Genomic DNA, 25898 nt, shown 5'->3' with positions numbered 1-25898 from the left:
CTTGTTTGCCCTGCCATCTGAGAACTTGCTCTGGTAGCTGCTCACTAGCTGCAGTTCTTCTCTGATGGCTGCACCGCCAGCCACTCATTCCATTCATGGGTCGCCTTCTGCCCTCTGTCTCTCTGCTATCACCTCTGCACAACAGTCCCTTGTTCCACACAACTCTTTATGATTTTCAAGCTCTTAAGCTGAGCAGAAAACGCTGTCCCACCGCAAGTGAGTGTTAGCTCATTAGAGTATTTAAAATAACAGAAGACTCCCAATGGAGCTTATTTAGCTCTATCTTTTGACAGGGGAAAGGAACAGGTTAAAATAAATGGGGGACCCTTAGGAAGAGATACCACCCCTCTCTCACTTGCACAAGACTCCATTGTTCTGGGGGCTTAACTAAGCCCTTTGAGTTGAGGACGACCTTAAGGACAGATTGAGCTCAGTTTTGTTCCCCTTTATTCATACAATAAAGACAACAACACTGATAACAACATTTCACTACCTCTGCATTCAGCACTGAAGAGATTTGTAACAGACACCAGCCAAAGTTGATCACTTTGAGCGACACTGTTCTCTCTGCTAGATATCTAGGCAGAGTAGGTGTGTTGATGTAAATACTGTTTGCTCCTGAAATCTCTTCTCCTCTAGCTGTCAGGGGAGAAGTCATTCAGACCCTGCTTATATAAGTAAAAGTTTTTTTTAAAAGAGCTAGTTTTAAGTTACCTGATCTTAAAAAAATCTGAAAATATCTTTATAATTAGAGTAAACATATTTTAGGTTTGCCAAAAAAGGACACTGCTGGGAGGAGGAGCTGGATGTTGGAGAGCTGGAGTGAGGACTTTTAGTCCAAAATATTACTTTAGAAGGGGAAAAATACAGAAACAAACCCAAAGCACCATAATGATTTAAAATAGGGGTTTAGGACCAAAACGTATGTGATGTTAAAGGGAGTCCTCTGTAGAGATCAATGGCTAGAATTTGGTTCTTGGCACAGAAATGCTGTCTCTGGTTTCATGTGCCACATGCCAGGGAATAACTGGAGGGGACTCCATGAACTGACTATTTATTAGAAAACAATTTGTAGTGGTGTAGCACATGCAGCATTTTAATCATGGGCATGCAGATGGGATTCATGGTGCTGCCTCCAAACTTTTTCTCCTGCAGCTTATGCTCCTCCTTCCAAGCTCCATGAAGGTTGCTACAGTCTCCAGCTTAAACACAGTGTCATGATAGCAACCCTATAACATCATGAAATGCAATGTCAAGGAATACAATGCTGTTTCCATATGTGTCTCAGTGGATGTGACATCACCCATGAATTATAACACTGGGCCACTTGTGACTTTGGATTGAGGGCAAAGCTTCTCCAGTGATAATGAAAGAAGGAAATTGGAGAATGATAGAGGAAGACTCATCACTGTAAAAAAGGAGTTAGGCTTTGTCTGTGCTGCCAGTTGAGGGGAAAAAAACTTCTTAAAAACAAACCCTGAAAGACAAAAGTTTTGCTATGGCAAGTGGCAGGGTAAATGGCTCATTGTTGGCAGGAGTGCTCTCCCGTCGGCAGTGCAAACCCTGCTTCTATGGGCTGGCAGTATTTTGTTGGCAAAAGTGTCAGCAAACGCTGCCCAGCTTTTAGTGATATGCCTCTTGGCAGTCAGTGGCCTTTGCTAAAGTCTCAGTTCCATCTGTGCCAATCCCTTCTTCTGCAATCAGTTTATGCAAAGTATTCAATAACATCCATCATTGTTCATGCTCAAAAGGAGTGTGCATGAAAAAATTATAAAATATATATGGACTGTGGTTTTTTTGCACAATATCTTACTGTTCCTTTAGAGCAGGTTATATGTTTAGAGTCTCAATATGAATTATATTCATTATATTAAGTTAAAATGTTTCCTAAACAAGCATAATTTGGATGGAGAAGATACTTAAAAGTTAGGGTATGTCTACACTACCCCGCTAGTTCGAACTAGCGGGGTAATGTATGCATACCGCACTTGCTAATGAAGCCCGGGATTTGAATTTCCCGGGCTTCATTAGCATAAGCGGGGAGCCGCCATTTTTAATCCCAGCTGCTTCGAACCCCGTGCAGCGCGGCTACACGGGGCTCGAACTAGGTAGTTCGGACTAGGTTCCTATTCCGAACTACCGTTACTCCTCGTGAAACGGGGTTCGAAGCAGCGGGGATTTAAAAATGGCGGCTCCCCGCTTATGCTAATGAAGCCCGGGAAATTCAAATCCCGGGCTTCATTAGCAAATGCGGTATGCATACATTACCCTCCTAGTTCGAACTAGGAGGGTAGTGTAGACATACCCCCAGTGATGCCAACCTAACCCTTGGTGTAGAACCAGCTAGAATGATGGAAGAATGTTTCTGTCAACCTAGCTATCTTAGCTTTGGGAGGAGGAGTTCCTATAGGGATGGAACGCCCCTCTTTTTTTTTCACTGTGGAAAGCATCTACACTATGGCACTACAAAGGCAAAGCTATGGCAATGTAGCTGTGTTGCTATCACACAATAGTGTAGACTTGGCCTTCGTATGTTGTCAGAGGAACCCTTCTAAGGAAAAGAACATTTTGTAAAAGAACATGGAAAAACATTAAGACACAGCAAGGAGAACATTTTCCAAGTACTGGGCAACAATTTAGCCAGAAGATTCTCAATGAAGCTTCATATTAGAGATGTTAAATTGTGTGTAATTAAGTAACCATGTAACCACTGAAAATTTCGATGGCAGTCGGATTCTCGGGAATTGATGCGCGCTGCTGCCTCTGATACAGAAGCAATAGTGTGGGGTGACAAGTGGTTCCTTGGGAGCTGGTATGCACAGGGAGCTGGCTTTTAAGCCAGAACCCAGCACGTACTGGGAGCCTGCGTGTAATCATGCATGTTAACTGATGAGCCCAGGCTTATAGGTTAACCATTTACAGTACATGGATATATTTTCACATTCTCACTTCATATAGCTAAATCCTGACCAATGTGCTCCTAAGTGATGGTAGTTGATGAATAAAAGATTTGTAAGGTTATTTATTTGGAGTTATAACAATTACAATGGCACCATACACTATTGTAAAGTTGTACTTTGGTCTTTGATTTCTGTAATAACTACAAAGCCAATGAGCAATAGTTATCCTCACTGCCATACCCATAGCAGGAATATTCAGTGAATGTAGAAGTCTGATTTTTATTCATATCTTATCACTTAATTTCATAGTAGTTGTAACATCCTTCACACTGTGTGTTGCCAGGGAATAGTGCGCAAGAATCAGGTCTGCTTTAAGCATGAGATGACTGAAATCACACAAGTCTTCAGCTTTCTGCCTCTGACATACCCACTAGGTCATGTATCTTATTGCTGAATTGTTTTCACTACAGATTCCAACAACTTGAAATAAACATTTATTTCTACACCTTGGGCATCATCAGCTATTTGCAGTGTCAGGAAAGTCTGTGCTTCCAGCCAATTGTGACAAATATTGTGTGATGGGTGCCCCGACTGTACCTTAGCTAGAAGGAGGAAAAGATTGCAGAATGACATATTTTCCTTACACCTATGTTTACGAGAGCCATTATAAAAGGGGGTAATAACAAGTAATAAGCAGTTAAGTTTCAGAGAGGACATTCCTCTTTACCAGTTAATATATGGCTGGTTATAGCATATTTGTGACTTCCACTTGTTTTATACCCATAACTTGTGTTACACAAAAATAAATGCTCACCATGGTGGAGAGGAAACACTTCATTACAAATCACAGAGGAGACTGATTGTGGCATGATGCTGCAGTCATATGCTCGAGGCAGTGAGGAAGCACATGGCCCGAGGAGAGATTCCAGGCATTGTACCTAAAACGTGTGCAGAGAAGTGGCGGCAGAGCCTGGCCACTGCACTGCTCTTGAAGTGCATGCAGTGTCTGCTCCCTTCTGTGCTCCCACAGCTTTGCTCTCTGCCCTATTTTGTAGGGATGTCAATGTGTAGTTGACTATTAATGGATAAGCCTACGCTTATTGACTACACACACTTCCCACCCTTGCTGCCTCTATATCAAAGCAGCGGGGGAGGGGGGAAGGAGTGGGAGCTGGTGCCCATGAGGTGCTGGCTTTAAGCAGGCTCCCCACGAGCACTGGATCCACCTGCCCCGCACAACTCCACGCAGCTGCCTTTAATAGCACAGCGTGTGCGGGCGCAGGCTGGAGTCGATATGCACAGGGAGCTGGCTTACAAGCAGGCTCCCCAGGTGTGCCAGATCCTGAGGACCCACCTGCCCCTCCCCTCGCTCCCTCCTATAGAGGCAACTGGGGGAGGTGGGAGGCAGGAGCACACTGGCTGCTGGCCCGCCCTAGGGACTATCAAATAGTTGTGTAACTGCTAAAATGTCATGCAGTTACATGACTATTCAATTACCTGATATCTAACATCCCTATTCTTTAGAGAGGCTAGAGCTGGCAGTGAAACTTGTCCTGCATTATACGTGCGTGCTCTAAGTGCCAGGATTCCTGTTTGGATACACTGCTAGGCTTTAGTTCAGGAAAGTATCCCTGGGCAAGCGTATACTTGACTTTAAGACATGCTTAAATGATGTCAGGTGCTTAAAGTTAAGCTTGTGTATGAGTGTTTTTCTGGCCCTAACCAAGATGCCACAAGAGGTGGGACACCATGGCAGAATCAATACTGTGACACTGTGTGCTTATTTTTATGGGACTCCTTGTCTTGTATTCTAGCTTAAGTTCTAGATCACAACTCTCTTATACCTCCTACGCAGGCTATAAATACCACAGTGATATACACCTTATTTGTACCCCAGACAGATATTCTGTGCATGCCACAAGAACCCAGTATTGCCATTCTTTCGGGATTCAAGTACAGTTGAATGGCTGTTACCTCTACATTAATTCCAATTAGGTATGTCTGCATTGCCCATGTCTTTAGGTAGCATGTAGAGCTCATCACCCTAGGCTCTTTACTTGCCAAGCTGTGCCTGCTTGTCTACACTGCTGTCTTGAGCACTGTAGTATCCTGCTGCCTTCCCACGCTGGAGCCTTTCCTTCTGTGGGAAAAGACACGCCCAGTGGGGAAAGGCTCTGGCATTAGAGAGGCAGCAGGGAAAGGCTGCCAGTTCCTTGCTGCTGGGACCCTTCCCCATTGAAGACAAAGGCTGTGCCAACTCCCCACTGCTGGAGCCCTTTTCCTCCATAGGTAAAGCTGGAGAAACTCACTCAGTGAGGGAAAGAAGAGGCACGTGAAGGCAGTGGCACTGGAACATGTTCAATAGTTGGGTTCTTGAAAGCCAGCTCCCTTAATCTGGTCCACAACCTTCCCCCCTCAGCTGGACCCTGTCTCTGGGAGGGGGGACCTGGACAGAGGACAGGGGACCAAGGCTAGGGCCACAGCTGGGGGAGGGCACAGGGCAAGCAGCTGGGACCCTCAGAGCAGATCTCCAGCTGCGGGGCCCTGGTAGTAGGGCCAGTGACCAAGAAGTGGGGCACTGGGACAGTGCCTCAGGAGCAGAGCCCTGGGAGCAGCCTTTCCTGCTTTCCTGTCCCCCCACCTCTACCCCCTGCGTCCACACAAACTGCTGCCTGTGATAAAGGCAGCAGCATGGAGTGACAAGTGGCACTGTGGCTTTTAAGCTGTCTTGCCTCTGTACCGCCTCCTGATATAGAGGCAGCATGAGTGGTGGGGGAGAAGAATGTGGGTAATCGACTAACTGACTATTCTTTTATATCCCTAATGGAATACCCTGCATGTGGGGGGATCTTGGAGAATGAACTGTTTTCTTCTCTTGTGTAAATCTTTTGACACAGGGTACAGAAGGGCAGTAGCTTCCATTCTGGACTGTTGATTGGATTAGTCAGGGACAGGAGGACTGTACTGTGGTCTGCTCCAGACTCAGAGTGGGGAGGTGGGGGTAAATTCCATCTCCTTCACTCCTGCTCAGTTCCACATACAGGGCCTCAATTTCAGCTTTTGTTGTTTTCATTAGTTAACCTAAAGGTCTATCAGTACATGTGCTGAAAAAGAGAAACTGCATAGTGCTTATCATCATTTTCTAAATGCTTTAGACATCAAAAAAATGGCAGCAGAGACATCTCTTTGGTCACTGGTCTGCTGTGGTCCTGACACAATCACCCTTTGATGGTTGTGTTTGGGAGATTCCTGCTGTCTTACTCAACACTGCTCAGCAGTGGTAATTGGACCAAGTGTTGAAAAGATGCCACTTTTTTTTATTCTGGAGTTCCTGACCTTTGTTGGTTTGTCATGCAATCTAAACACACCGTTTAGTTAACCTTGTTCAGAAATTGAATAAAGAAAACTCTGACATTGTTTATTTTTGTTACAAATGATGGACCTTTTGCTGTTCACACTGAAATCAATGAAAGTTTTTTTCATTGATTTCAATGAGTCTGTGATCAGGCTTCATATATTTTAATTTAGTGAATCCTTGGCTACTTTAATGATATAGATTTGAGTGCTAGAGACATCATAAGTATACTGAGTCTCAAAACATGATTTTAAAACTCGATTCTTTCCAATAATCACTACAGTAAATCTTTGAGTCAGGGTATGTCTACACTACAGTGTTAATTCGAGTTATCTTAATTCAAAATAGTTAATTCGAATTACGCTAATTCAAATTAATGGGTCTACACACAAAATGCAGTTCGAATTAGCATTTTGCTATTTCAAAATACAGCGTCTACACTGAGTGGACACTGATTCAGATTTAAGGCTGATTGGAACCAGGTCGGGGTGGGGCATCAGTCCATGATGTCCGCACTAGCCCAGGCGGGTGCCCGCCTCTTGCGGTCCCGGGCAAGCTCCCGGGAGCCGCCAGCCTGGTCCCGGGAAGAGGGGGAGGACTGGGGGGCATCGGGTGGCTGGCTCGAGCCGTGCCAGGTGCAGGGTCTGCTGGCTGGGTGCTGGCAGGCTTGCACCTGGCACGGGCACTGTAGCCAGCCCGTGCCCCTTTAAGGGGTCCGGGGCCGGGAGGGGGGCAGACGAGTTTCCCTGGTGTTGGCCAGAGTGGCCACCAGGGAAACCTGGGGAGGGCTAGCCTCCCACTAGTTCGAATTAAGGGGCTACACACCCCTTAATTCGAACTAGCTAGTTCGAACTAGGCTTAATCCTCGTAAAATGAGGTTTACCTAGTTCGAACTAAGCGCTCCGTTAGTTCGAATTAAGTTCGAACTAGCGGAGCGCTAGTGTAGCGCCTATGAAAGTTAGTTCGAACTAACGTCTGTTAGTTCGAACTAACTCTGTAGTGTAGACATACCCTAAGAGCCTCCCTGGTCTGCCCGACTGGAGGCTTGTTCCTCATTGCTCCCTCATATCCTTCCACTTACCTCTCCCCCCAACTCCGCTTCCTGATGTCAAATAAAATACACATATTTTCATGAACACAAACTCTCTTTATTTAATAAAACCGGCGGGGGGTGGGGGGATGAAACTCTGGTGAGACTGGGGAAAGGAGGCAGGAGAGAAGAGGAGAGACGGTGAGAGAGGGGAGGGGGAAACCTGGGATAAGGGAGTTGGAAGGAGAAGAAGGGGGAGGGGAAGCTCAGGGCTCAGGGTTGGGGGTCTTGCCAGACCACCTTGATTTTCATGCGAACCTGCTCCTGGGATCGCATGTGGCCTTTGGTGGCCAGGCTGGCAGCTATCCTGCCATAGACGGCTGCATTCCTCCATCTAGTATGGAGATAATGGACATTGGGGGCATCCCCCCCAAACCTGAGTAAGGTCCACCCTGATCTCTGCACTGGACCAGGAAGGTGTCCATCTTCTCCAGGCCCTGGCAGACTCCTGGGAGCTGGCAGACTGCTCCTGGGGAGTGGTGGAGCGCTGGCTGCCAGTGGCTTTCTGGCTCATGTTTTGGGGTCATGTTTTGGGTCAGAAACAGTGACTGCTGGCTCTGGGCCGGCAGGCTTGGAGCTGGCACAGGCACTGTGGCCATAGTTTACCCCTTTAAGGGCTCTGGGAAGGGTGGGGGAGGAAGAGGAGTGTTCTTACTTGAGGCTGGAGTGGCCACCAGGGCACCCTGGGAAGGCTGGAGGCCCCCTATCATATATATAGTAGCCCAATGTCTGTGACTCTGTAACGCTGAAACGCTGGCTGTTCCCTCTGGGCAGCTCTGTTGCCTCCCACTGTTGCACTTGGCTGACTTCTGCACTGCTCATCCGAGCCGCCGCGCAGGAGCAAGTGGCGCAAGCAGCCGTTTGGGGTCTGTGCTCCCCATGCAGCACGGGTGAGCAGTGCAGAAGTCAGCCGAGCGCCATGGTGGGAGGCAACAGCACCGCCTAGAGGGAACAGCCAGGGGGCTGGTCCTGGACGAGCGTGTGTCTCTGACATCAGGAAAGGGTGTCGGATTCAGAAGGAGGAAAGTAGAGCAGACACAGAAGATGCAGAGGAGACAGAGAGGAGAACAGAGGACAGTGGAGAGGAGGCAGAGGACAGTGAGAGAGAAAGTGAGAGAGACGCAGCAGCAGGAGAAGAAGAGAAACAGAGTGAGAGGCGGGAGGAGGAGAAGAGAAAGAGAGAGAGAAGGAGAGAGAGGCAGGAGGCAGACGAGAGTTGAGAGAGAGAGAGAGGGTGAGGCAGTAGGAGGAGAAGAGAGAGAGAGAGAGGCAATTTGCGCCGCTTGTCCCGCGTGGCAGCGTGGCTGAGCAGCGCAGAAGTCAGCCGAGCTCCATGGCGGGAGGTAAAGAGGAGTGGGGCGGTGATGTACTCACCCTGGGGGCAGGGCCTGGACGAGCATGCATCCCCGACAAAGACAGAGGAGAGCAGAGAGAGAGTGAGAGGCAGGAGGGGGAGAAGAGGAAGACAGAGACGGAGAGAGACACAGAAGGGGGAGGAGATCTGAGAGATAGGGGGGAGGCAGTAGGAGGAGGAGAGATAGAGAGAGACAGAGAGAGAGACCGGAGGCTCAGGAGAGAAGACCGACATGGAGGAGAGACCTGAAAATCCCGTCTTATGACAGGCTAATTTGCTTGTTTCAAAATAAGTGTCTACACAGCACTTATTTCGAATTAGCTAATTTGAGTTTGGTGTTACTCCTCATAGAATGAGGTTTACCAAATTCGAATTAAGTGCCCCCCTATTTAGAATTTAATTTGAAATAGTGGTTTGCCTGTGTAGACACTATTAAATGAATTTGAAATAATGACTGTTATTTTGAATTAACTTTGATATGTAGACATATCCTCAGTTTGTGGCTGGTCCAAGAGAAGGGAGCATGCTTTCCATCTGCCTTCCCGCATCTGTGCAAGAGATAACCACAGCTTTAGCTTATGTGTAGGCTGCAAACACAGGCCATGATTGCAGCTCAAGTTGACATATCTGAGCTAACTTTAATCTCAGTAGCTCAGGTACTAGATTAGTGAAGTCACCACGGAGCCATCATGGCTCAATGTGGGCTAGAGAGTCAACATAAGAACATAAGAATGGCCGTATTGGGTCGGACCAAAGGTCCATCTAGCCTGGTAGCCTGTCTGCCGACAGTGGCCAGCACCAAGTGCCGCAGAGGGGGGTGGACCGAAGACAATGATCAACCAATTTGTCTCGTGCCATCCATCTCCAGCCTCTGACAATCAGAGGCCAGAGACACCATTCCTGGGCCAATGAAGGTTGTGGGGGCAGTATCTGTGGGTGGTGAAAGTGTGCGGAGCCTCCTGGCTGTGCCTCTGCCTAGGGGCCAGGGGAAAGTTGCCACTTGAAGGGAGTTGCCCAAGGTGAGCATTGCCCAGAGCCTGCTCTCTAGACCCCAACTTTTTGCCCCAACCCTGAGCCCTCCCCCCACACCAAATCGCCTTCTGGATCTCGCAGCCCCTTCCATACCCCAACTACCTGCCCCAGCTTGGAACCCCCTACTGTGCGCAAACTCTCTCCCACAGCCTACAACCCTTCCTTTGCCCCAACCCCCAGTGATGAGTCTCCTTCCAAACCCAAACTCCCTCTTGGAGCCTGCATCACCAGCCTCTGAACCTGGCCCCTACCCCTGAGCCTGCACCCCCAGCCCAGAACCCATACGCACTCCATGCCTCAGCCCAGAGCCCCCCTACACTCCTGTATCCCAAACCCCTCAACCCAACCCCACCCGAGAGCCTGAACCCCTAGTCCAGTGCCCATACCCACTCCCACATCCCAAAGACAGATTTCCTTCAAGTCAGAGTTCCTTCCCACAGTCCTGCACCCCAAGCCCCTCATCACTGGCCCCAACCCACTGACCTCACCCCCAGATGGAGTCCTTACGCCCTCCACACACCCTGGCTACGTCTACACTGGCAAGATTTTGCGCAAATACTTTTAATGCAAGAGTTTTTGCGTTAAAGTATTTGTGCAAGAGAGCGTCTACACTGGCATGTGCTTTTGCGCAAGAGATGTGCTTTTGCACAAAAGCATCCGTGCCAGTGTAGACGCTCTCTTGCGCAAGAAAGCTCCGATGGCCATTTTAGCCATCAGGCTTTCTTGCGCGAGAAATTCATGTTGCCTGTCTACACTGGCCTCTTGTGCAAGAACAGTTGCACAAGAGGGCTTTTTCCTGAGCGGAAGCATCATAGTTCTTGTGCAAGAAGCACTGATTTCATATATTAGAATGTCAGTGTTCTTGCACAAGAACTCCCCGCCAGTGTAGACAGGCAGTATGTTTTTGCGCAAAAGCAATTGCTTTTGCGCAAAATCATGCCAATGTAGACACAGCCCCTGATTCAAACACCATCTTGAACATGATTTCTGCAAAGCAACCAAAATTAAAATAGTGATGCAAAACAGTCCTAGCCACAAATGCCTTTTTTACATTGTGATTCCCACTAGCTTTAACACGACTTCAGTGGAACTAGATTTAGAGCTAGTGGAAACTTTTTTGCAAACTTTTACCTATGTTCTTGTCCTCCTCCTGTGATTTACTAAGTATCCTGGGGGACAAAGGGAAACTCCTGGCATGCTCTGTTTCAGGAAGTTTCTTGTGATTATGTGAATCATTTATGGCCCCAGACCAAAACTCACCCCTCCCCATTCAGAGTCTGTACCCGCTCCCACACTCTAAACCCCTTGATCCCAGCCTAGGGTCCCCTCCTGTACCCCAAATGCCTAATCCCCAACCCTACTCCAGAGTCTGTAGTCTCTTCCACGTCCCAGCCCTCTGCCTCAGCCCAGAGCACCCTCTCATACTCCATACCCTTTAGCCCCAGCTGCACCCTGAATCCCTTAGCACTAGCCCTATTCCAGAGCCCCCACCCCACACCCCACCCACCCTTCCTCACCAACCCTCTGCCTCAGCCCAGTGAAAATGAGTGAGCTGAGTGAGGGTGTGAGAGCACAAGCAACAGAAGGAGAGGGGAGGAGTGAGCAGGGGTGAGATCTCAGACAGTGCAGGACCTTAAGGAAGGGGTGGGGAAAAGGTGTTTGGTTTTGAGGAATGAAAAATTTGGCAACCCTGTCTGCATCTACACCGAGGCTAAAGGCCAGCATAGTTGCAGTGCTCAATCAGGGGGTATGGATTTTTCACATCCATAAGTGCATTAGCTATGTCAACTTAAGTTTTAAATGTAGTTCTCCATCTGTTTTATCATCTGCAAACTGAAGTTACTCATAAAGTGTAGGGTTCCTGGGTAAATAATTAGTCATGGGTCTTTTGTTAAACAGTTTTGCCTCTCTTTGTCTGCAACACATCATGACTTTTTTCAAATGTACTAGTTAATTTCTGCAATCAATGTTACTGATCTGCAGCATAGTTATAATTATGAATTTTAAATACTCTTTCCAGGGATATTTTTCAAAATTGCTTAAAATTTATTGTTTCTGTATCTATTCCTTCCAGAAAACTTGTTTGGTAGAACATCCAAAAACAAGCATAAGAGGGACAAAAATACAAACTGAATTGGTTTACAAATTCTAAAAAATGTTTATGGCATACAGGCAGTCCCCGAGTTACGCATATCCAACTTACGTCGGATCCGCAGTTACGAACGGGGCCCGTCTCCCTGGTCTCCAGCAGACCAGGGAGAGGAAGTAAAGCGGCGGAGCACGTGTGCTCCGCGGCTTTGCTCTGCTTTGCTCCCCGTCTCCCTGATTTGCAGATCAGGGGGACGGGGAGCAAAGCTGTGGAACACGCGGGCAGCGGACAGCCCAGACGTGTCTGGGCTGTCCGCTGCCCGCGTGCTCCGCGGCTTTACTCTGCTTTGCTCCCCGTCTCCCTGGTCTGCAGGCCAGGGAGAAGGGGAGCAAAGCAGAGCAAAGCCGCGGAGCAGGCGGGCAGCGGACAGCCCAGACACGTCTGGGCTGTCCGCTGCCCGCGTGTTCTGCCGCTTTTCTCCCCGTCCCCCTGGTCTGCAGACCAGGGAGAGGGGGAGCAAAGCAGAGCAAAGCCGCGGAGCCCGAGGGCAGCAGGACAGCCACGGCGAGTCTGGGCTGTCCCGCTGCCCCCGTGCTCCGCGGCTTTGCTCCGGACGCCTGTGGTACAGTAGCTGGGGCGCTTCCGGTTGGTCCCGTAGCGCCGCTCTGGGCGCTACGGGACCAACCCAGCAGCACCCCAGCTGCTCTGCCCCAGGCGTCCCCAAGTCAGCCGCTGCTGAAACTGACCAGTGGCTGACTACAGGAAGCCCCTGCCCCGGGCTTCCTGGAATCAGTCGCCGATCAGTTTCAGCAGCAGCTGACTTGGGGATGTCTGGGGTTCTTAAGTTGAATCTGTATGTAAGTCAGAACTGGCGTCCAGATTCAGCCGCTGTTGAAACTGATCAGTTTCAGCAGCGGCTGAATCTGGACGCCAGTTCCGACTTACATACAGATTCAACTTAAGAACAAACCTACAGTCCCTATCTTGTACGTAACCCGGGGACTGCCTGTACATTTTCACTCTATTATTTACATAGTTCCAATTCTGATTTACCTCATTCATCTATTGTGGTGATTAGTTAAAATTCAAGAAGCACATTCTATCTGTAAAGAGCTAACGGAGTAGTATCGTTATTGTTTCCAATAACTTTAGTTTTTTTCTGAAATTCTTGCTGTTTTATTTCCAAAGGGGTTGTAAGGTTTTCTTGTTCTTGTGTATCAGAACTTTAATATGTGTCAAGCTGATGATCCTTAATGCAGGACAGAAGAGAGAGTTGGTAAAATGGACTAGAAGGTAAACTGGTAAACTGCACCAGCTGGCTACATTCTCCGTACTAGAACTCATATGCCAGTGGGAAGTAGCTAGAGTTTCCATCCATCCCTTCTGGGGCTGCAGGGAGGGAGTCTCCAGTGTATCATGCTGGTGGCATACCCAGTGAGGGAATTGCAGGAGGTTTCCATTCCCTTTGTGCTGCTTGCTTGGATTCCCATTACATTCCCAGGGGTGGACAGCCTAAGCGGAGGAGACCCTGAATCCAGGGCTCAAGTAAAGTCAAGGGATAACAAATGATAAGATGGGGACAGGAACGCTGGAATAATTGCATGGTGAACATGCTGTGATCCATGGACTCAAATTGTAAATCCTGTATATAATGGGAACCACCCTCGCATCTCTAGTTCTCTAGCACCTGCGAAGGGAGATGGAAGTGAGGGTCACAGGGTCCAAAGAAAGGAGCCAGCGCTGTTTGAGCAGTTCACAAGAAGTGGAGTGGGGATGAGAATCTGGCTCAACGTTTCCATTTCCTAAAGGTTATATTATGTAAACGTTTACTCTTTTGAATGTTCCTATGCAGTTTCTTTTGTGAGTAAGGGCTACTCATGTAAGGAAAGTTTTGTAAGATGCCCAGGGGGGAATGGCTGGTAGCAGGGGGAGCAGATATAGTACAGCAAAATCCCTCATCCAGGACCAGTCATCCTGGGAGGTCCATCTTGTATTTGAGTGCTGCACAAAATTTAGTCACCAATGCAATTGGATAAGCAAGTGTCTTGGAGTGTCTGGGAAATAGAACTCTTTAACACAAAACAAGTTCTGTTCCTCCTCCTGAGGTGTGTTTTCTTCCTCACAATGACAACAAAAGGACATAATTATTCAAAAGGAGTCCAATTAATGTAGTCCTTACACAGCTTTTAATCTGACAAAACTTCCATGGAAATCAATGAGAATTTTGTTTTGAATAAGGACTTCAGAGTTAACAACAATGTTCAGAAGTACAATTTGTACAATGAGACAGAAATCGATTTACCAGCCGCTCTCTTAAATCTTTCTGTTTGTATTATTGTGGCTTTGCCTAGCTTTTAGCCACCATAGCCAGTAGCAGATAAAAAATGGATAGACAACATAAACAGTGAAACTTACATGATTATCATAAGTGGCAGTCTTCTCACCTCAACTGCCTATCAAATAAAATAAAAAAGCATAAAACCAAAAGCTTCCTAGTAGTGGAATGTTGAAGAGTAACTTCTTAAAAGACCTAAATGTCAGCTGTACTCTTGTTTTAGCTTCTCTCCTAAAGTATCTTTGCTGATCAATTCTGGTGAGTGTATAGAAGGTGTTAAGTTTTATATTTACCTTCAATTAAATTAAGTTGGTGGAAATGACAACTGTAAATCTGATTTAGGTTTGTCTTACATCTAAAAATGACCTTTAAAATAACTTGATTTTACATGATATTTTGCTAGAACTACTTGAAAAAAATCAGGTTTTCTTAGCCTTTCCTGTCATTTATGATAGCTAAGGTCACAAAAACATTACATATAATAAAATTGCTGCCATGAAGGAAATAAAAGTTGCTATAGAAATATTTTTTCACCAGCAGTTTTTCATCAATTCTTTGTTATGCTTGTTTATGAAGTGCCTTTACCATGTGTTTTTTGGTTCCAAGAGCACTGATTGTTTGCCTTAAGGTTGCCAGGCATCCAGTTTTCAATTGGAAATCTTGGCTGAAGAAGGACCCCGGAGCTCTGGTTGGCAATGCTGACCAGACCATTAAAAGACATGTCAGTGGCACAGTAGAGGCCTGGGGTTAAGGCAAGCTCCCTATCTGTCTTGGTTCCACATGGCCCCAGAAGCAGCCGCCAGGTCCCTGTGATCCCTAAGCACAAGGAGGCTCTGTCTGCTCACTGTCCTGGCTGCAGGCACTGTCCCCATAGCTTCCATTGGTTATGACTCCCAGCCAATGGGAGCTGTGAAGATAGCACTCAAGGGCAGGGGCAGCGCAGAGTTCTATCTCCAAAGCTCCCATTGGCCAGGAACTGCGACCAATGGGAGCTACAGAGGCAACACCTATAGGCTCAAAGACAGCACAAGGAGCCTCCTTGTGCCTAGGGGCTGCAGGGATCTGGTTGTTTCTTCCTAGGAGCAGTAGTATGCGCTGCTGGGACCCTACACCCCACAACTCTCCCACATCTTACTCCTCTGACCCAGTGCAGAGCCCCCTCTGCAATCCAAACCACTCATTACCTACTCCATCCCAGAGCCTGCACCCCCTATGGAGCCCTCATCCCCCATTCTGCACCCCAACCCACTGCCCCAACTCTGTGAAAAGTGAGGGAAAGTAATGGAGAGTAAGTGTCGGAGTGAGGAGGGAATGAACAAGAGGGGGTAGAGCAGAGGTGGGGCCTCGGAGAAGGGGCAGGTGGGTTGGTTTTGTGCAGTTAGATAGTTGGCACTCCTAGTCTGGCTACTTATAGAATTTTTATTAAAAATCTTGTGTTTGATTCCATACTTCCTAGTCAAACATCCTAATGATTTCAATGGATTTGTGATCTGTGAGTTTGGGGTCCTGAGTTGTAGTGTTCTATGTTAAGGTTTCATAGACAATGAGTGCTAAAATTCCTTCACCCAGGATGGTAGCATTTGCTATCATTGTCTTTTCTCTAGGTAAATGGAGCTCATTGCATTTGCCCGAACATGTGCATGCGTACATATAAAGACCTACATCTTTTGTTTTGCTTGCAGAGCTCACTACCCGGTTGGTACTTGGATTAGAGTTACAAGAGGCGCTTGCTCAGTGCTTCATGATCCTTGCAGTTTGAGTCAGGATGACAGAGTTTCTTGTCAGTGCTTATTCAATTTACTATAGTAGTTGACTTGTGATCCTTATTATTTTACCAGATAAAGTGTCTTTGTTATTAAAGCTAATAACCTCCCTCAGATAATTGCAAGCTATTTTTTTGGCAAGACCATCAAAGAAATGTTTACAAAAATTATGAAATAAATTAAGGAATCATTTAACCCAAGTGGTGAAGAGTAATTAAATTAGTGTTTCACCATAGAATTACTCTAGTTACAGAGAAGGTAAATTCTCACCCATGTCCCTTTCTTCACATGCTCTTTATGGTTTCAGGCATGTAGCTAGGGGCATGGATTCCTGGGAATTTTCCTCTCATCTCTGCACCACTAATTTTAAGTAGATTAACAGGTGTGCTGAAGTAGTTGCAAATACAATGAAAAGAGAAGAAAATGCACTTTGATAGTTGATAGATTGACCCAAATTAATGCTGGGTCAGATTCTGCTCCACTTGTCAGGATGAGTAGGTAGGCATAGCAAGAAGCTACTCAACAGGAGTGAGAGTGGCAGAATCTAGCTGTTTAATAATTAGATCAGTCTGATTTTTGAAGGTTTTACAGAGTAGGGCAGCACACGTATGCTTCTTCAAACATATGCCCTTCAGCTGATTATGGGCAATGGAATTTTATTTCCTGAAACTTCTTACACAATATCATTTTGCTTTGAGGCAGATAGACTGGGGCCTCCTCTAGATATACTGGTGGATTCACTGAACTGTACAGCTTTCAGCATACAATGGAGAATGCCAAGGCAGCATGCAAGTACCATCACGGGATACACTGTAAGTAAACCTTTATTTTTCTGAGAAATATAGAACACCGGTTCCAAATAGGCCATATAGTCCTATGCATCACCCTCAAGGAAAGTGCAAACAGTAAGGGAGAGCAAAGAGAGTACTTTGGATCCCAGATTCAGTGCCACACACGAGAGCTGTATAGAAAGAGTTCAGTGAAAAGCTGACTTGGAACCAAGAGCACAGATAATAAGCATTTATGTTTTAGAATCAAGCTATGATGGGAATACAGGAAGTATATAATTCAAAATAATTTACATTTCTCATGTGACTTTCATCCAAGAATCTCAATAAAATAGAGAACACTCTAATAGGAGGGAGTAGAGTAAATATTATGCTTTTTTAAAAAAAACAGAGTGAAATTTATTCTGACTTCCTCAAGCCTGAGTATTTGGGCCGTGATGTAGAGCTGTTACTCTGCACTCCGCCTTCATGAATTTTACTCCAGCCTATGCACTAAAATATCACCCACAGTTCTTCCATGCTAATTGTGCTAGACTGTGGGGCCACTATATTTGCATAAATGTGAAGCCGATGTCCCAACTCTGGCCATGTCTAAAATAACCTGCATTAGTCCTGCATGAATCAACAAGGAGATTAGCTCCATCATTCATATGCAGTGCACTCTTCCCGCAGCTCCCATTGGCTGCGAGCAGCCAATGGGATCTGTGAGCCGCATTACCTGCAGACACGCAGGTAAAAAAAAGTGTCTGGTGGCCTTCCAGGGACTAACCTCAGCAAATTGCGTAGCCCATGGGCTGCTTATTGCGTACCTCTGCATTACACAGATATGCAGCTTGTCAGTTTCCCAGTGTGAGTCTTAAATATCACAAAAGGCTTTGTGTCAATTCTCCACCCTCAAACGATGAATTTGCTCTGAAAAATTTAAACAGCTTTCACAAGTTCACAGAGTGATTCAGTACCAAAGGGGGGAATAGAACCCAGCTACCCTGATTTCCAGTTCACTGCTCTAACAACAGACAGTAAAATTCAGTAGTGATTGATAAAAATAAGGAAAGGTTAAAAACTTGGCCTGTTCAGTCTTGAGAAAAGAAGACTGAGGGGGAACCTGGTAACAGTGTTAATATGTTAAGGGCTGTCATAAAGAGGAAGGTAGATCCTGAAGTAATGGGCTTAATCTACAGCCAGGGAGATTGAGGTTTGATAGTAGGAAAATATTTCTCACCATAAGGATAGTTAAGTAATGATTTAGGTTATTATCAAGGGATGTTGTGGAAGCTCCATCTTTAAGAATAGGTTGGACAAATACCTACCAGAGATGATCTAGGTACAGTTGACCTTGACACAACCCAGGAGCTTGGACTAGATGACTTTTCAAGGTGTCTTTCAGCCCTGTTGTTCTAGGATTCTGTGCTGCAGTAAGTTGTTGATAAAACAGGTGTAGGTGGCAAAGCAAAGCAGTGTAACTTTGCACCAGTCTGACATTCACTTGTATACAGTACAAATGAAAATGGAAATAATTTTGTATTCTGTAGAATCCATATTTATCCCTTAAACTGAAGTAAACAGGAGCTGATTTTGCCAGGGGTGAACTGAGAGTATGGGGGATGGTGTAGATCAGAGCTGGTCAAAAATATTTTGTTTTTCCTCCAAAAATCAAAATGCAAATTTTCAGTGTAAAAATTAAATTTCAAGGGATGAATTTAATGAAAGATGTCCATTTAATGAAAAACTCAGGTTTCAATGGGGAAAAAAAGTTATGACAGAAAATATTTGGCCTTTTCAGGTACTGATTTTAGTTGCAGCAGTGAGGGGTTGTTTCATCTTACACCTCTGTGCTCTGTCTTTTCCTCTCTTATTTGTATGTTACACTTGTCTTGCACATCTACTGAATTGTTTTTATTATTACTGAATTATTTGTATTATAGTAGCTCCCAGATACAAATCATGACTAATAATAACAATAATTGAGCAAGGCACTGTACTAAGTTTGGTACATCCTTAGATGTATAAACAGGGGAGCAATGAATAGAAATATAAGGAGTTTTATGTCTACATAAAGGAATTTTATGACCATGAGATCTTGCATGATCTAAAAAGAAAAAAGGAGTCATATAAAAATGGAAAGTAGGACAAATTACAAAGAATGAATATAGGCAAACAACACAGGAATGCAGGGGCAAGATTAGAAAGGCAAAGGCACAAAATGAGCTCAAACTAGCTACGGGAATAAAGTGAAACAAGAAGACTTTTTATAAATACATTAGAAGCAAGAGGAAGACCAAGGACAGGGTAGGCCCACTGGTCAGTGAGGAGGGAAAAACAGTAACAGGAAACTTGGAAATAGCAGAGATGCCTAATGACTTCTGTGTTTTGATCTTCACCGAGAAGTCTGAATGAATGCCTAACTTAGTGAATGCTAGTGGGAAGGGAGGAGGTTTAGAAGATAAAATAAAAAAAAGAAGTTAAAAATCACCTAGAAAAGTTAGATGCCTGCAAGTCAGCGGGGCCTGATTAAATGCATCCTAGAATACTCAAGGAGCTGATAGAGGAGGTATCTGAGCCTCTAGCTATCATCTTCGGAAAATCATGGGAGACCGGAGAGATTCCAGAAGACTGGAAAAGGGCAAATATAGTGCCCATTTATAAAAAGGGAATTAAGAACAACCCAGGAAACTACAGATCAGTTAGTTTAACTCCTGTGCCAGGGAAGATAATGGAGCACGTAATTAAGGAATTCATCTGTAAACACTTGGAAGGTGGCAAGGTGATAGGGAACAGCCAGCATGGATTTGTAAAGAATAAATCATGTCAAACCAATCCGATAGCTTTCTTTAATAGGATAACGAGTCTTGTGGATAAGGGAGAAGCGGTGGATGTGGTACTAAACCTAGACTTTAGTAAGGCGTTTGATACAGCCTCATATGATATTCTTATCAATAAACTAGGCAAATACAACTTAGATGGGGCTACTATAAGGTGGGTGCATAACTGGCTGGATAACCATACTCAGAGAGTAGTTATTAATGGTTCACAATCCTGCTGGAAAGGTATAACAAGTGGGGTTCCGCAAGGGTCTGTTTTGGGACCGTCTCTGTTCAATATCTTCATCAACGATTTAGATATTGGCATAGAAAATATGCTTATTAAGTTTGCAGATGATACCAAACTGGGAGGGGTTGCGACTGCTCTTGAGGGTACTGTCATAAATCAAAATGATCTGGACAAATTGGAGAAATGGTCGGAGGTAAACAGGATGAAGTTTAATAAAGACAAATGTAAAGTGCTCCACTTAGAAAGGAACAATCAGTTTCACACATACAGAATGGGAAGCGACTGTCTAGGAAGGAGTATGGCAGAAAGTGATCTGTGGGTTATAGTGGACCACAAGCTGAATATGAGTCAGCAGTGTGATGCTGTTGCAAAAAAAGCAAACATGATTCTGGGATGCATTAACAGATGTGTTGTGAGCAAGACACGAGAAGTCATTCTTCCGCTCTACTCTGTGCTGGTTAGGCCTCAGTTGGAGTATTGTGCCCAGTTCTGGGCATCGCATTTCAAGGAAGATGTGGAGAAATTGGATAGGGTCTAGAGAAGAGCAACAAGAATGATTAAAGGTCTAGAGAACATGACCTATGAGGGAAGGCTGAAAGAATTGGGTTTGTTTAGTTTAGAAAAGAGAAGACTGCGGGGGGACATGATAGCCGTTTTCAGGTATCTAAAAGGGTGTCATAAGGAGGAGAGAGAAAACTTGTTCATCTTGGCCTCTGAGGATAGAACAAGAAGCAATGGGCTTAAACTGCAGCAAGAGAGGTTTAGGTTGGACATTAGGAAAAAGTTCCTAACTGTCAGGGTAGTTAAACACTGGAATAAATTGTCTAGGGAGGTTGTGGAATCCCCGTCTCTGGAGATATTTAAGAGTAGGTTAGATAAATGTCTATCAGGGATGGTCTTGACAGTATTTGGTCCTGCCATGGGGGCAGGGGACTGGACTCGATGACCTCTCGAGGTCCCTTCCAGTCCTAGTATTCCATGATTCTGTGATACATACAGCATTGGCAAGCCTGGTATTATAATGTCAGCATCCACTTCTGGTGTCCACATTATACAAAAGATGCTAAACACTTAGAGTGGGTGCAGTAAAGAGCAACAAGGAGAAAAAATAACTTGTACTAAAAAGTTATTTAATTTAGTGGAGAAAGGTATAACAAGAATCAATTGTTTGTCATTGATGTCAGGCAAATTCCAATTAGAAATTTTTAACAAGGAGGGTGATGAAGCATTGGAGCAAACTACCAAGGGAAGAGTTGTACTTTCCATTTTTTATGTCTCCAAATTGAAATTGGATGCTACCTGTAAGATGTGCTTTAGCCAAACATAAGTTATTGGGCTTAATACAGAGGTGAAATTCTCTGGCCTGTGTTATATAGGAGGTCAGACTTGTATGATCCCTTCAGGACTTAAAATCTCAGAATGCATGAACAGACATAAGAAAGAGATGATACCAACTCTGAAGAGCTTGTAACTAAATAAACTGGCCAAACAGTACAAAAAAGGGATCATTTCCATTTTATATATGGAGAATAGAGCTACGGAAAGATTACATGGCTGTCCAGGGGTAAAAAATTACACTGCTTTGCAACTTCTACCAGTTTTATTTATCAATTTACACAAAACAGGAGCCAGATAGTCAATGGGTTTACACAGTTGAGGAGCCTGTCTGTGATGTATAACTTACAGTGCAATTCATGTCATTGCTAAATGCAGCACAGAAATTTCCGTGGGAATTCAACCTACCTATTTCAGGCTGCATTTCTTGAATTTATCAACTGCATTTTACTGTATCACGAAGATCACTGAATGTCAATTAATCTTGTCTGTACTGGGATATGACACATGTTAAAACACACATGGTAAATGCAAGGTTAAATGATCAATTTAGACAGGGAGTGTTGTATCAGCTGAGAATGGTTAACCTTAGGGTCCACTCTGATACAGCGTTAAATATAACAGTTCATTTCTACAACTAAGTGCTCAGTTGTGTTGTGTCTAACATTGGATCAGTTAACAAGTTATACATTATTTCATTTTGGTGTTTAGACAAGCTCTGGTAAGTCAGAAGGCTATGTCACTATATATTAATTCTCTATGTGTTTGTGGATGGGCTGGGGGCATATACGCAGTCAGTGTAAGTGACATGATGCTCATTTGCTTATTATTCTTAAACATTTGTATCACTGCTTTAACTGACTTAACTACATGTCTTCAAGGTGTTTTATTCAGAGGTTGAGGCAGATAAACCAGTAAAACAGCTTTCACATGATGTCCCCCTTAGTCTGGATATGCTGAGTATGGTGAGTATCTTGCTTTATACAGTGTCAGAATGGTCAGAGCTTCTGGAATTTTAAGAAACTTACATTTGGCATTTTCTAATAATTGGTGGTACTTCTGTAATAGGAACCAGGAACTCCAACTTCTTTGGCTGTTTAAAAGTCTCAGAGGGGTAGCCGTTTTAGTCTGTAACTTAAAAAAAACCGTAGTCCTGTAGCATCTTAGAGAATTACAAAACAATTATAAAGTATCATGAGCTTTTGTGAGCAAATCATCTGAGGAAGTGGGTGTTGCCCATGAAAACTCATGATATTATATGTATTTGTTAGTTTCTAAGATGCTACAGGACAACTTGTTATTTTCTTTGGCTGTGTGAACTACACACCAGCTTCAATTCCACAGGGGCTGTTGGGCAAAGAGGAAATCATAGCACACTGGTGTAATGTAATCAGAAGTCTGAGAGATGATTTTTTTACCTCATTCTCCTGCTAGTTTTTTACTCTCAAGTGTTGGGACTTGCCATGGGTTTTAATAGCAATTACCTGCAACATTTCTTTTAAATATTACTTTTGATATCAAGTTTACTTTTTCAATTGGGAACAGTTCATTTATGCATGCAAAAATGGAAGAGCAATTGCATGCCTCCGGTCAGCTTTCTAAACACCCAGATGGGCAATGTTGTGCCATCGTGGTAAATGTCTGAGAAGAGTTGAATTTTTGGCCATTCCTGTGTTTTCAAGTAAGGCTGCCCATTGACAATTTGAGATTAAAAGTTTAATTGTGAGCTTTAACAACTCCTACCTTAAAAAAAATATAGACATGCAAGTTCTTGTCTTCCCATGGATTTCCTGGGGTTGGAAGGTTTTTTGTTCTTCAAAAATATCTCATATTTTCTATCGCACCACCCATTTTCTTTCCCTTTTGATTTAGTCTCTTCTTTTCCTTATCTCTTGATCCCTTTTTTCATTTTTATATTTTCATTCTTCTTCTCCACCTTTTCCCCTTCTCCTAATCAGTGTCCTTCCTTCTTTTGGATCATTTCCTCTTTCCTTCACGTGGCTGAATTAGGAATGTTTCCTAGCAGTGTACAGGCTAGAAATTGGCACAGAGATAATAGCATCAAATTCAAATATTTATTGGCACAGGGGAGATTTCTTTCTCTTTTTGAAGGGCATGCTGGTGAACCTGGTGAGCATTAGCAATCCTCTTCAAAAGAAAGGGATGGAATGAAGAAGGGGGAAGAGTAGCGTCCTGGCTTTCCTGTTGCCCTATACTCACTTTCTTTGGCTACTCATGGCTTTTTCACAGGATCATGCTAAAGGAAGGATCTTATTGTCATGAGTAATTATTATTTTGCTAGACTGTTTTTTGCCCCACTTGTGTTCCTCACTTGCTTTATCCTAAAAGTATTTCTGTTGACAATAGTGCTCATTGGATATGTCTACACAGCAGCTGGTAGGTGTAATTCTCAGCTCAGAAAGATGTACATGAGCTAGCACTTGCAAATAGCAGTGTAGCTGCGATGTCCCAAGCTAGGCACCTGAGTACCTACACAAGGATTGTATGTGGGCAGCAAGCCTGAGCTGTTACTCACATAGCTGTGCTCACTCTGCTATTTTTAGGCATTACTAGTTCAAGCTGACCCAACGCATGCATATCTGCTTGAGCTGGGAATCACATGTCCCATCTGCTCTATATATTGGTCATATCTTGCTATGCTGACCCATTTCTTATGATTTGCCACCAACTTTAGGTATGCTACTTTGTTAACCAGTCCCATTCTGCTTTTTTCTCCACAGGATCAACTTGACGGACAAGCAATTTTTGTAAGTAGCAAAACTGTCACAGCTATGAGCCAAAATAAGACTGAACATTTTAGAACCTCCCTTTCCACTGATTCATATACAGTGCACTAAAATGCTCCCTAATCTACTAAAATAATTATACGATTTAGCACTTAAATAGGGCTTTTCATACTCAAAGTGCCACATACACATTAACAAATATCAGAGCAGATAGGTAAAAAAGCGTTATGATGATCTCCATTTTAGAGATGGATAATCTTCTACAATAATTATCCAAACCACATAAGACTGCCATGCTGAAGTTAGAGGAGATCAATAGATAAGAATGATCCAGGCAGTGAGGGCCACAGGAGAGCTGAGTTGTCAGCCGGTGTGGGAGGACTAAGCAGTCAGACAAAAGGGAGAGAGTGGGAGGGGGAAATACCATGTCGATAGAAAGGAAGAACAGAGCAATAAGGATGTGTGAGAAGAGACAGAAAGAGCAGATTTGGACTGAGCTAAAATGAAGATAGGACACAAAAATAAGGGAGTCAGAGAGAGCTCACAAAAAGGAGGAAAGTATGGGAGGAAAGACAATGTTGTATAGAAAAATAAACCCCCTTTTATGTCTTTGCTGCTGGTGAATTATTTCCAGGCCTGTGCTTAGTGCAATAGACCATCCTTCTTCCCATACAAATAATTGTAAAGGGTTCCATTTTAGAGATGGGCTAATGTTCATGTAGGAAGGGCTTAGGTTTGAGACTGAATCAGGAAAAGGTTATAGGCTTGGAGACAAAATTGACAGATTCTTGCAAATTGATCTTGGCTAGAAATGGTGGTAATAATGTGATATCAATGGATTTAATGAGGTTTTCACTATCTGTATTAATGGAAATTTTGCTATATCTTGGGAGAATAACTGTCCTTAGGAGATGTTTAGGATGTGTCTAAACCAGAGGAGGGAAAATTGGCTCCTTCTAGCTTTGGATCTGATCCAACAAAACTGTAGGTTTGGGTTTAGATTGGAAGATTTTGAAAGGGTTTCAGATTTGAGGTTCCAGGTTTGACTCATCTCTAGATTAGATAACTTCAGATGGTCCATTTCTTAGAGAATTAATGACTTGCTGGGATTAATCAGCTTGCAGCTGGTCATTAATCCCCAGGAAATGTTGTTGAGCTCAGACATTCTTGCTGAAATACTTTCTGTTAGACTCATACCAAAGTCAACAAAAATCTGCAATAACACTGTGGTCAAGGCTTGCATGATTTGTCTTTTTAGACAAAGAGTCCATTTCTCCTCTAATTTACAATGATATGATTCCACAGACTTTAATAGAGCTCCTTCTTGATCTATGCTGCTGTAACTGAGAACAGTCTGTAATTATAAGCATGATCAGAATGGATAGCATGTATTATATCTGGTTGTATTATTTCTTTACGTCATGGAACATATAAATAACAGGACACATCAAACATAGAAATACAGTATAAGGGCACCTCATAAGGCTCTTTTACAATTGAGTTTAGGAGGACTATTTACATAGAATCATAGAACATTGGAACTGGAGAGGTCATCAAGTCCAGTCCCCCAGCCCTCATAGCAGGACCCAGTACCATCTAGGCCATCTATAGATGTCTATCTAACCTGCTCTTAAATATCTCCAGAGATGGAGATTCTACAATGTCTGTAGGCAACTTATTCCAGTGTTTAACCATCCTGACAGTTGGGAAGTTTTTCCTAATGTCCAGCCTAAACCTCCCTTGCTGCAGTTTAAGCCCATTGCTTCTTGTTCTATCCTTCCTCCTTGTGATACTCTTTTAAATACTTGAAAACTGCTATCATGTCCCCTCTCGGTCCTCTCCTTTCCAAATTAAACAAGCCCAATTAATTCAGTCTTCCTTCATAGGTTATGTTCTCTAGACTTTTAATCATTCTTGTTTCTCTTCTCTGGACTCTCCAATTTCTCCACATCTTTTTTGAAATGTGGTGCCCAGAACTGGATACAATACTACAATTGAGGCCCAATCAGCACAGAGTAGAGCGGAAGAATGACTTCTTGTGTCTTGTTCACAACTCTCC

At 44.2% G+C, this 25898-nt stretch overlaps 1 protein-coding gene across 1 annotated transcript in view; it reads left to right on the top strand.

Moving 5' to 3' along the window:
- The window catches only part of EGFLAM (EGF like, fibronectin type III and laminin G domains), a 125691-nt gene that overhangs the window by 10865 nt on the left and 88928 nt on the right, over window positions 1-25898 (top strand). Inside the window, exons 2-4 of the mRNA XM_006139475.4 lie at window positions 16621-16730; window positions 21974-22057; window positions 23834-23860. Coding sequence (XP_006139537.3) covers window positions 16621-16730; window positions 21974-22057; window positions 23834-23860 — 221 coding nt within the window. The remainder of the gene's footprint in view (window positions 1-16620; window positions 16731-21973; window positions 22058-23833; window positions 23861-25898) is intronic.

This window comes from Pelodiscus sinensis, chromosome 6 (assembly GCF_052426305.1).
Source record: "Pelodiscus sinensis isolate ZL-2025 chromosome 6, ASM5242630v1, whole genome shotgun sequence".
Classification (NCBI taxonomy): Eukaryota; Metazoa; Chordata; order Testudines; family Trionychidae; genus Pelodiscus; species Pelodiscus sinensis.
The sequence above is the reverse complement of the archived record's forward strand: the minus strand, read 5'-3'. Positions and strand labels throughout refer to the sequence as shown.